General features: G+C 55.8%; 1 protein-coding gene across 1 annotated transcript in view; it reads right to left on the bottom strand.

Annotated features, from left to right (window-relative positions):
* Positions 1 to 635, bottom strand: part of LAPTM5 (lysosomal protein transmembrane 5) — a 26,823-nt gene extending 26,188 nt beyond the window's left edge. The window contains exon 1 of the mRNA XM_006776474.2: positions 423 to 635. Within this exon, the coding sequence (XP_006776537.1) occupies positions 423 to 506 (84 nt within the window). The 5' untranslated portion in view covers positions 507 to 635. The remainder of the gene's footprint in view (positions 1 to 422) is intronic.
* Positions 636 to 11,472: the final 10,837 nt, after the last annotated feature.

Here is an 11,472-nt window from a genome sequence, read left to right as displayed (position 1 = left end):
GCCATGCCTGTGCCTGGCCCCATGTCCTGGCAGCGGTCCCAGCCCCCGCTTCTCCCAAGAGTCCTGGCTCCCAAAGCACTTTCCCTCCTGGGGTTCCGTCCGCACCCGGTCGCCATGGTGGCTGCTTTCCTGTCCCATTTTACAGAGGGAGAGACCGAGCTTCGGAGAGAATGTGAGTTACGTTATCTTGTGACAAGGACCCCTCCTTCCACCATTGTTCCGCTCAGGCGGCTGCGACAGGGTCCCCTCCCCCCTTTGGACAGGGAGGGGGGCTGACACCCAGGCAGGAGCCCACAGGAAGGTGGTGAGCAGCAGCCGTCAGTGGCTGTCCAGCTGGAGGGCTCAGGAGACCAGGCCCCCCCCCCCCCCACACAACACAACACTTTTTTTTCCCTCGGCCGCCCTGGGCCTGCCACACTCACCACATGGTAGATGGCCAGGGCGGTGGTGGCAATGCGGACGTTGAAGCAGCAGCAGGTCTGGCGGACGGCCGTGCTGGGGGCCATGGTGCCGCTGTCCCCTCCTCCAAGGCACTGAGGGGGAAGAAGCCCAGCTCCGGGAGCAGGACAGAAAAGGGGAAGCTGCCCCTGCCCTCCTCACTTCCTTCCTGCCCCTCAGACAGGCAGGGGCCCGCTTGTCACAATGGGGCGGGGCCGCTGGGAAGGGCCACAGCCTGCCTGGGAGGGGAGGCAGCTGGCCCCTGCCACTCCCAGAGGGGGCTTCCCGGGAAGGGCAGACCCTGCACCGTCAGCACCTGCCTACCTTTTCGAGCAGCTTCACCCATCCCGTGTGCTGGATGCTCACCGCCACCCTCAGAAGCAGGAATTGTAACCAAGCCCATTTCCAGAGAGAGAGGCAGAGGTCCAGAGAGGTCAGGCATTCACCTAAAACCACACAGTCGTTCATGCTGGTGGCAGAATCCACACCCAGGTCTGCAGGCTGCAAAAATAACTCTTATCTGCTCATCCCTGCCTGCTCCAAGCCTGCACCCGGGTTAATCCTTTCGTCCTCACCTCCGCCCTTGGAAGGAGGTGCTCTTATTATCCTTGTTTTACAGATGAGGAACCTGGGGCACAGAGATGGGAAGTGATTTGTCCAGTCACACAGGAGCCCGTGGTGGGATGGAGACTTGGACCAGAGCTCAGGGTTCCAGAGGCTGCCCCTCCAGCCTCCTTGCCCCCTCAGAGAGAGGCGTGTTCTTCCTGAGCCATGTCCAGACCTGAGCAGAAGAATAATTACTAAGCAAATCTTCCCACTGTGTGTCAGGTCCTGGAGCTGGGCTCTTCCTACGGCTGGGCCTCGCAGCGATTAGGGAAACCTCAGTCAGCCCACCCACCTTGTGGGCTCAAGCCCCACCCCCACCCCCCACCCCCGTGATCACATGCAATCAGGGACTTTTTTTTCACCTCATTCTTTGAAAAGGTTGAAATTAATAAACCATGACTTTAGGGAAGCAACACTGGGATTTATACTCCCTCTCGGATGATAAATGATCCATATTACAATAAGGGAAGGGAATAGGAGGCAGTTGCAAGATGCCTGAAGGAAGTCTGCTCTTCCCAGATGCTGAGCTCGCTTGCAAAGTAAGACTTCTGGTGGAGAACCCTGCAGGACCTACCATGAAGCCCCGCCCACACAGGAGATCATGGCGTTGGGATTAGCCACTACGGCCGCCCATCATTTCTGCCTCAGGAGAGGTTATGAAAGGTCTCTAAGCTTCCCTCCCTGGACAGCAGTTTCTCTGCTGGGTCCATAAAACTCGTCTGGTGGACTTGACCAAAACTTTCTGCTTGCCACCGAGGCCAAAGGGGTCTGCCAGCTCGGGGCTCCTGCAGATCCCTTCCCGACTTCGTTCTCAAGCCTGCACATTTTTCATTGTAGGCTTTGACACGAGATATTGTAGGAAGGTGGTACAGTGTCATGGTTAAGCACGTGGACTCCAAAGTTCACGGCCCAGGTTCAGATCCTGGCCCCTTCTGGCTGGGCAGCCAACGCAGCAAGAAAAGTCCTACTTTGCCCAAGAGCACGGGGACCAGAGTGCCTGGAAGTGAGGAAGGAGGGCCAGCGTGGCACTAAGGGGGTGCTGAGCAGTCTGGATTCAGTTGTGCTAGAAAGCCCCTTGGCAGTGTAACACCATAACACATGACAGCTCTTGATAATGTTACGATCTGATGAAACGGGAGCAGGTTTGGAGCCAGTTCCCAAAGAGAAGGCTGAAACCCAATGCTGGTACGTGAGACTGTGGTATGTGGTATACGGACGACAGATTCCTTTTAATGTGCATCTTAAAAATACACATAACCAGCGCATGAATTCTGTGATTTTCCATGTGTGGGAATAATACAAGGTCTCATTGTAAAACAGATGCATTTAAGTGTAAAAAAGAAAAAAAGCAATAAGTTGATTCAAAGAAAAATATCACAGCGACCGTAGGCCAGGAGGCAGGCAGGTGTGGCAAGCGGCCACGGAGGCGCAGTGGGCATCGCCGGTTTAGGAATCCTGGTGGGGGAGAAATCGCACAGTAGCTGTGTGATCGCAGACAAGGTGCTTGATCTCTCTGAGCTGCTGTTTCCACATCTGCAAAACAGAGGCAGAAGCTCCACCTTGGTGACAATGAAATGAGGTCATGTGCAAACTCAGCTGGTTTGTTTCCTCCCTTCCTGACCCATCCTGCTCCCGCCCCCCACAACCCCCCTCAGGCCGGGGAGGTAGAGCTGGGATTGAAACCCAGATCTGCCTGATGCAGTCCCAGGCCACGCCTCCAGGAGGGGCCAGTGAGCGTGAGGACAGCCTCTTCCGGGGCAAGTGGTGTTTCCTGGGCACTGTCTCCCTCCCAGAAGCACAGTTCCGACAGATCACTTGCTCCTGCTGGGTCACCAGCCTCCAGAACAGCTGGTCCCTTGATGGCGACCTCCATCACTTTCTAAGGACGGAAGCCCGGTCCTCTTTATGTTCATCGCTTCCAAGGAAAGAGATGAAAGGAATAGCTGTTATCCCAGAGGTCAGGCCCTTGACCAAGACCACTGTGGTACGCAGAATACAGAACCCCCCCACCCCCCGCCCCAAAGACACCCACATCCTAATGGCTGGATCCTGTGAACATTTGTTGCCTTGCCTGGCAAAAGGACTTTGCAGGTGTGGTTAAGTAAAGGGTCTTGAGATGGGGAGACTGTCTTGGAATATCCGGGTGGGCCCAATGCAGTCAAAAGGGTTCCCGTAAGTGTAAGAGGGGAGTGGGAATAGCAGAGTCAGATAGAGATCAGAAGAGGCTAGCCTGCTGGCTCTGAAGGAGGGAGAAAGGGGCCCAAAGCCAAGGAAGACAGGCAGTGTGTAGAAGCCGGAAAAGGAAGGAGGTATTTCCCCCGTCCGAAGGATCGCAGCCTTGCCGACACCTTGATTTTAGCCCAGTCAATCCCATTTTGGGCTTCTGACCTCCAGAACCATAAGATAATACATTTGTGTCGTGGCTAATTTGTTACAGCAGCAACAGCGAACTCATACATCTCCTCAGCCGAGTCCATAGCGGAACCCAGGTGCCTCTGACCCTAGAGCCCAAGCCCACCCCACAGAAGCCACAGTCCCCGTCCCGACAAGCACAGCGTTTGACCTCCTCACTGCGTGACCTTGTACACGTTGTGGGCTTTCCTGACCCTCCGCTTCCTCCTCTGTAGGGTGGGGATAAAACCACCTCATGGTCTGTGAGTGGGGGGGGGGGGGGAGGCAGGGAAGTGCCCCTTACTCCTGCTCTGCCGTCTTCCGTTACAAATGACACCCCTTGAGCTCCTCCAGACTACTTTTTAAACTCTCTTTCTTAAGTGGCGGACCTTTGGAAACTTCAGACCTCCCGAAGCTCTCAGGATAATTGGGAGGAAATGTTCCCCGTCTCCAAGGTCACAGCCAGGCGGAGTGGAATTGCTTATGAAACTGTCCTCCTAATGCAGTGATGGCGGACCTTTTGAGCTTGGCGTGTCAGCATTTTGAAAAACCCTATCTTAACTCTGGTGCCGTGTCACATAGAGAAATTTTTTGATATTTGCAACCATAGTAAAACAAAGATTTACATTTTTTATATTTATTTTATATATTTAAATGCCATTTGACAAAGAAAAATCAACCAAAAAAAATGAGTTCGCGTGTCACCTCTGACACGCGTGTCATAGGTTCTCCATCACTGTCCTAACGGTTGCTTCTGACCAAGGAGGCTTTCAAAACCCACTGACTTCAGGAGTGATGTGCATATCCAAGAAAGGCATCTTTAATCAAGGCCGTCCGTCCTTCTGGCTGTTTGTCCTGTGTAATGATTTGCCGCAGTGGCGCACGCACGTGTCAGCAGGCATCTCTGTGCCTCAAAGGAAGTTACAAGTTTTCTTTGTTAAGCCAGAGCATCACCGGAACTTCCCTCTTCACCCACATGCCTGGAGGTAAAAATAAACCCACTACTCGGCCAAGTTTCAGGTTTAAACAAAGAGCTGGACCGTCCTGTGTCCTTCCCCGGAGCGGGGTCTGGCTGAGTCGGGCGCAGCAGCAGGAGCCTGTCGACCAACCGCTGCTGCGACTGTTTCTGTCCTCAGCTCAGCCCTGTCCCAGCTCCTGGCTCAGCGGGGCCTCCCCTGCCCCAGCCCAGACGGAAGGCAGCCCTGAGGTGTTGAGCTGTGCCTGGCAGGCCCAGGAGGGCAGTGACCTGCCACCGGGCGGGCACACGGCTGATCAGCAGCAGCAGGAGACCGCAGGTCCTGCTCGGGGACAGCTGCTGGGGAGGCATGTGAGTGGTGCAGCCACGGGCAGCTCCAGGCCTCTCTTCCCTCTGGAGCTCCTGGGGGCCCCTGCACCTTGCTCAGGCCGAAGGTCAGCTTCCCGCCAGACCACTGGCATTCCCTCCTGCCCCCCTCACAGCCGCACTCCCACCTTCATTGGAGCGGTGGCCTGGAAACTGTGAGGAATCCCACAGCACTCCCTGACCTTATCCTGCCCCCAACCTCGCATACCCACCAGGGGCGGGGGCCTGAGCATGAACCTCGGGGTCCCTCTCCTCCTCTCCTGTCCCTCAGAGGGTCAGCCTGGCAAGAACGGCCCACAGGCCTGGGCTTGGGGACAGCGGGCCCTCCAGTCACCAGCCAGTCAGGCAGGGCCCCCGAAGCTGTCTGTCTGACACCCCATCAAGGAGGCTGCCTCTCAGCCAGGGGTTGAGCAGTCACTGGCTGCCCCCAGGGCCACACCGCACCATGTACCGGGTTGTCCGGCACCATATACCAGGCTATCCGTGCTGTTGTGGCTCTAGAGGCAGAGGCGCCTGGTCGGTGTGGCTCAGTGGTTGAGCGTCAACCCAAAAACCAGGAGGTCATGGTTCAACTCTGGGTCAGGGCACATGCCCGGGTTGAGGGCTTGATCCCCAGTGTGGAGGCGAGCAGGAGGCAGCCGATCAATGCTTCTCTCTCATCATTGATGTTCCTATCTCTCTCTCCCTCTTCCTTCCTCTCTGAAATCAATAAAAATATATTTTAAATAAGAAAATAAATAAATAAAGGCAGAGGCCCCGGGGCAGGAGGCCGTAGAGTGATGGCACCTGTTGGAACGGGCGCTGTAGGTGGGGAGCAGAGCGCAGACCCCGGAGCTGGGAACGCCCCTCCCCTCCCGGGGTGGCCCCACAGCCTCTGCCCAGCTGCGGCGCTCTGGAGCGGGCACTGCCATGCTTGCCCAGGCTGCTGCGAGGACCGGAAGCCCAGCGCCGCCCTGCTGCCAGCTGCTCACCCTCCCGGAGCGGCACACCTGCCGGTGTGAGGATGAGCTCATGGGGGCATTTCCCCTGGAGAGGGGATTTTCACTTAATCAAATAACAACAACAACAACCACAAACAACAAAAGCGAGAGGCCTGCGAGGACCCTGCCCCTGAAAGAGGTTTAATAAAGGAAAGAACGGCGACGCGCCACGACCGCACTGTTCAGGGACTTCAAGGAAATCTAGTGACCCCGATTGAAAGTGGACAGGCTCAGCGGGGCCTGCCTCTGCCCTTTGTCCTAACGCCCTCTTCCTGCCAGGAAAGCAGGCACAGGGCCCGGAGGGGCAGCAGCCACAGCCAGTAGGAAGCATGAGGACAAAGCCACAGCCTCAGGGTCCGGGGGGGGGAGAGACGGACAGAGAGGGGCCGCTGACGGCCCATGCAGCCTCGGCTCCCGCTCTGAACCCCCTTCCTGGGCATGTGCAAGGTGAGAAAAGGAACCCGACCTAGACTCCTGGCTTCATCCATCCATTCAGCCAGAGGACCGTGTCGGCCGTGGGGGCACGGCAGAGGACAGGATGGATAGGTCCCTGTCCTCACGGGGGTGCATTCTGGTGGAGGAGGCAATCAACGAGGACCCACATGAGCAAGGGCACGTCAGCAAGTGCCAATTCCCAGTCGCTGCTCCCACGCCTCCACCAGCCTGGCCTGGTCTGGACTGGAGAACAGACACCCTGCAGGGCTGGGGGACACCCACTCCCCCCTCCGCCCTCGGTTTCCCTGCCTGTAACTTCAGGGAGTGGTCCCCTCGGCCAGGCCCCGGGGCCAGGCAGGTTACTTATTCTGAGCAGCTGGCCCCGGCGCCTGGAGCCCCTCCAGCCTGACGATGTTGCTGCCCTCAAATTCCTTCGCGCTGGGTAAACAGCTGGGAGGCCCCTCGGCCAGCCCGGCCTCCTGACTGCCACCTTTCAGGGCGGCCAATAAATCTCCAACAACTGCTGAAAGGCCTGTCCCGGCCGGCTGCAGGCTGAAGAGCCCGATTGTGGCCAAGTGCTCGCCCTGCCAGCCCTGGGCACGGCCCTGAGCAGGTTGAGAAGCCGGGCCACGAAGCTAGTTGGGACCCTCCCACTCTCCCAGGGCCACCAGCCCTGCTCTGGGTACCCCAGCTGCCCCTTGCCCCAGGCCCGGGTCAGTCCCTGGTCTCATGGTCAAGGGAAGCTGAGTCTATTCCCCGGTCCTCATCGGGGAGTAGAGGGTGCACATGCTGATCTGACAGGTGGCCGCGTCATTCGTTTACTCGTTTAGCAAGCATTCATTGTGCACCTACTGCATCTCAGGCCCTGTGCGAGGCCTTGTGCATAGAGCAGGGAACAAGACCACGATCCTGCCTGCAAAGGGCCGCCGATCGAGCAGGGTGCCCGCTAGATCCCAGCCCCCGCTCAGAAAAGTCAGGACAGGGGCCTCCTCCACCATCACGGGGGCCTAGAGGCTGAGCAAGGCTGGTCCCCAGGTGGCAGCCCCAGTGATCCGCCAAAACGCAGCTGGGTAAGACAGCAGCCAGTAATAGTCACAAAACTAGTAACAGCATCGCAGGGACAGGGGTAACCATTCTGCCTCTTAGTAAAAAGAATAATCGAAATGAAGCTGGTGATCTAAAAATAGTGGGCCCCTCCGTTAGACAGGAATCAGGTGTAGGGGAAGTCCACAGACGCTGCCAGGGACAAACCCGGGGTTCACACCCCACCTTTGCCCATGGCAAGCTGTGTGACTGAGAGCCGGTCTCACCGGCTCCCTCAGTTTTTTCATCTGTAAAGTAGGCGTAACAGTAGGTCGGCCTTTCTTACAAAATTACTGTGAAGATTGAGACGATGAAGATGATGCACTGGGTACACGGCCTCTGAGGGATCTACTCTCCCCAACTCAGCACCGTTCCCCCTGCCAACCACACTTCCTAAAGGCTGGTTCTGAATGAGCCCTGTCTGGCTCAAGAACTTTCCGTGGCTCCGTAGGGCCTGCAGGATCCATTCTTTGTCATCACTGATCAGGGCCCGCACCATCTGCCCCTCCCCAGTGATGGCAAGACCTTCTCTAAGACAGAGCTCGTCCAGATCCCACGCAGTGGGGCAGCCATGAGCCCAGAGCCCTACAGGGACACAATCCACCCCCCCCAATACCTTGGCCAAAAGAGTTTGGGGTACTACATCCGAAGGTATCACTGGTATCACCAGCCTCAGGCCCACCCCAGATCTCCAAAACCCCCTTGTGCTGGAGGGAAACGTGGGGGTGTTTGTGGTTGGCGAAGTGTGCTGTTTCCCATCGGGCTAATCTGATGTTGACATTTTCCACCCCACCCCACCCCTCGGCGGCTTTGCTAAGCAACGTGGCTATGATCTCCTTCGAGGAGGTGGGACTGAGCCCTGCCCCCCAGGGGGTTCCCAGGAATGAGGGAGGGCAGTGATGGTGTCCAGGGGAATGGAAGGAGCAGCATCACTGGCCCCCATCTCCCCTGGGCACCCCCAGGGGTTACAGAGCACCTGTGGAGGGTTGGCCTTTCACATGCACGGTCTCATTTTAACTCTGTGAAGGGACTGGGTGTGTCCCCATTTTACAGACCAAGAAACTGAGGCTTCCAGTGGTGAATTGGTTTGCCCACTTAGAGTTGGGGTTCAGGCTTGAAACCTTCATAGCCTCCACCACCCCACAGGACCTCCGGACACTGCTCCGGACTGAAAAGCAATGCTGAGGTAGGTACAGGGTGCAGACCTGCTCTGCCCTCTCCACCCCTTCATCCATGATGCCTGAGACTCTCCCATCAGCCCTGCTTCCTGTGGGTGAAGCCATGCCCTTGCCATTCAATGTTTTACAATTAGTTTTGAATAGATAACAACTGCACATGGTATAAAATTGAAAATACACAAAAGGATATAGAGTGAAAAACTGATATCATTCCAACCAGTTCAACAGCTACCCCAGTATCCTAACACTGGCTGCTGGTGTTTCTTTCCAGAGGTTTTTACACATATACACGCATATCATTATACATATCATTACTGAAAATGGTAGCATAGCTGGGCTGGTGTTGCTCAGTGGTGGAGCGTTGACCTATGAACCAGGAGGTCACGGTTCAATTCCCGGTCAGGGCACATGCCCAGATTGGAGACTCAATCCACAGAAGGGGGTGTGCAGGAGGCAGCGGACCAATGATTCCCTCTCATCATTATGTTTCTACCACCTTCTCCCTTTCCCTTCCTCTCTGAAACCAATCCTATATAATAAAAGCCTAATATGCAAATCAACTGAACGGTGGAAGAACCAGTCGCTATGATGCGCACTGACCACCAGGGGGCAGACGCTCAACATAGGAGCTGCCCCCCACCCGCAGGCCCCGACCAGCGGCAGCTGTGGGGGGGCGGGGCTGGCAAGCTGGCGGCACCAGGCCAGCCAAAGTGGGTGCCAGTGGGGGCTCCCCATCACCCTGCTGGTCGCCCCACAGATCGGCTCTGATCACCAGCCAGGCCTACGGAGCCTACCCATGCATGAATTTCATGCACGAGGCCTCCAGTGAAAATAAATTTAAAAAAAAAACATTAGCATACCTTATACAAGTTTGGAGCGTATTCCATGTAAGTACATAAAGAGTGCTCCCCTTCCGTATGATGGCTGCATAGTCTTCCTTGGAGTGGCTATCTCATAACTAAGTAAATTTTAACCAGTGGGTATTAGACTAACTCCAATTTGGCAATTACAAACACAACAGCAATTGATCTCATTGTATGTGCATCACTCTCACGTTTGAGTATATGTGTGAGATAAATTTCTTAACAGCGGAATTACTAGCATGTGAAAGACTACAAGCACGTCAAAGAATACTGACAAACTGCTCTTCAGACGTTGTACCAGTATGTACTCCCACCAGCCCTGCTAAAGAGTGCTGTTTCCCACATCCTCACCGACACTCTGAGTTATCAAACCTTTTTATCTTTACCAGTATGACAGATGAAAAGAGGCTTGCATTGCAGTTCAATTCATGTTACCAGTAAAGTGAAGAATATTTTCATGTGTTTAGAAGCTATTTGTATTTCCTCTTCTATAAACTTTTTCTTTTGGCTGGTGACCTATTTCTTATTGATTTTAAGGTGCTCTTTACATATGAAAGAAGTGAGCCTCTTGTTGGTAATATAAGTGGTAAGTATTTTTACACAGTTTAGCCTTTGATTTGCTAGGTGGTTGTTTTTTTCACCATTTTTAAAGGGTACTTGATTTTATTGATATCTGAAGTTATAGTATCTGTTAAAATGTTGGATTATGAAAATATTCCTCAATGTTTTTTCTAGTACTTTTCTGCTGTTGTTTCTGGATCATTCCCTCTTCTGATTTACTGATGTGTCCTGGTTTGTACCATTTTTCAGGCCCTGATTATGCTGTTTCTTCATCCTGCTTGTGTGTTGGGTCAGGAGTGGAGACTTACCCAGCAGGGGCAAGGCTGGGCACAGAGTGACTACCCATAGATATCTGCCCACAGGCCACCTGGGTTACTGGAAGGGAAAGGGTGCAGATCCAGGGAGCCAGGTGCTGTGCTGGGAAGAGCTGGAAGATGGGCATGAGAGGAGAGGTGTGTACAGAGCCCCTGCCTTGTAGGACACTCTCTTACCTTCACAACCACCCAGTGACCCTGCAAGACTGGATTGCCTCCCTCTCCCATTTTACAGGTGAGAAAACTGAGGCTTTGAGAGGCTGAGCTATTTGCCCAGGATCCTACAGCCCATAATAGGCAGAGCTGGGACTCGAGTGCTGGCCTGGCGTGAGTAGGAGCTGGTTCTCAGTTCCTATGGAACCGAAGGGCCTTGGGGAGGCGGTGTCAGGGTGTGGACAGCGGTTGGCGGTCAGTGACCTCTCCCTCGTGGCGGGAGGGTGGAGGGGAAGCAGCTGGAGCTGGGAGATAGGAAGCCGGCAGCCACAGATAATGAGGAGGTGGGCGGCCGATGCATGCATGCCAGCAGCTGGAGCTGAGACGCAACCTCCACTAGACCAGCACGACCGCTCGAATAGAGACCGTGCGACTCCCAGTCCCCACCGGGCCCTCTCCCGGCTTCTCAGGCCGCACCTCAGAGCACCCCGGGGGTGTTCCCCTAGGCCTGGGTGCTGTGGGCCCGCCAGGCTCCCCTCCGCACCGGGGTCAGAGCTTCCTGTGGCCACACAGTACGCTGATCTCGGTGCTGTTTACTTCGAATGCCTCCATGCCGGGCACGTCTCCAACTGTCCACAGTCCTCACCTCTCCCTGTTATCCGGCCTCGGCTCACCTCACACATGCGCCCTGTCACCTGGCCCCGGTGACTGTGGAGCGTGAGGGCCTGAATGAGTGTCAGGCGCACGGGGGCCGGGTGGACAGTGGCAAGGAGTGGGGGTCATTGAGATAAAGGACGAAGGAGGCCCAGGGGGGACAGTAACATCCCAGAGCTGCACCCAGAACTGGGCAGGACCAGGCCTGGAACCGGGAGTCCCGGCTCCCAGTCCAGGGCTCGCTGGCCTGCCTTCCGCTGCCTCCCTCCCAGAAGCCACAGGCAAAAGCACAGACACCCGAAGGGGAAAAAATGGAAAACACAGATGATGGCTGCCCCTGCCACTCACACTGGGACCCAGGGCACGTCCCGGCCCCCTCCAGGCCTCAGTTTCCCCGTCTGCACAGAAGGCGGTTGGATCAGCGACATCAGCTCCTGTGAGTGCCTGAGCCCCCTCACCCCCCCCCCACCCCGC

Source organism: Myotis davidii, unplaced genomic scaffold (assembly GCF_000327345.1).
Source record: "Myotis davidii unplaced genomic scaffold, ASM32734v1 scaffold228, whole genome shotgun sequence".
NCBI lineage: Eukaryota > Metazoa > Chordata > Mammalia > Chiroptera > Vespertilionidae > Myotis > Myotis davidii.
Note: the sequence above shows the minus strand (reverse complement) of the source record. Positions and strands in the feature narration are given on the sequence as shown.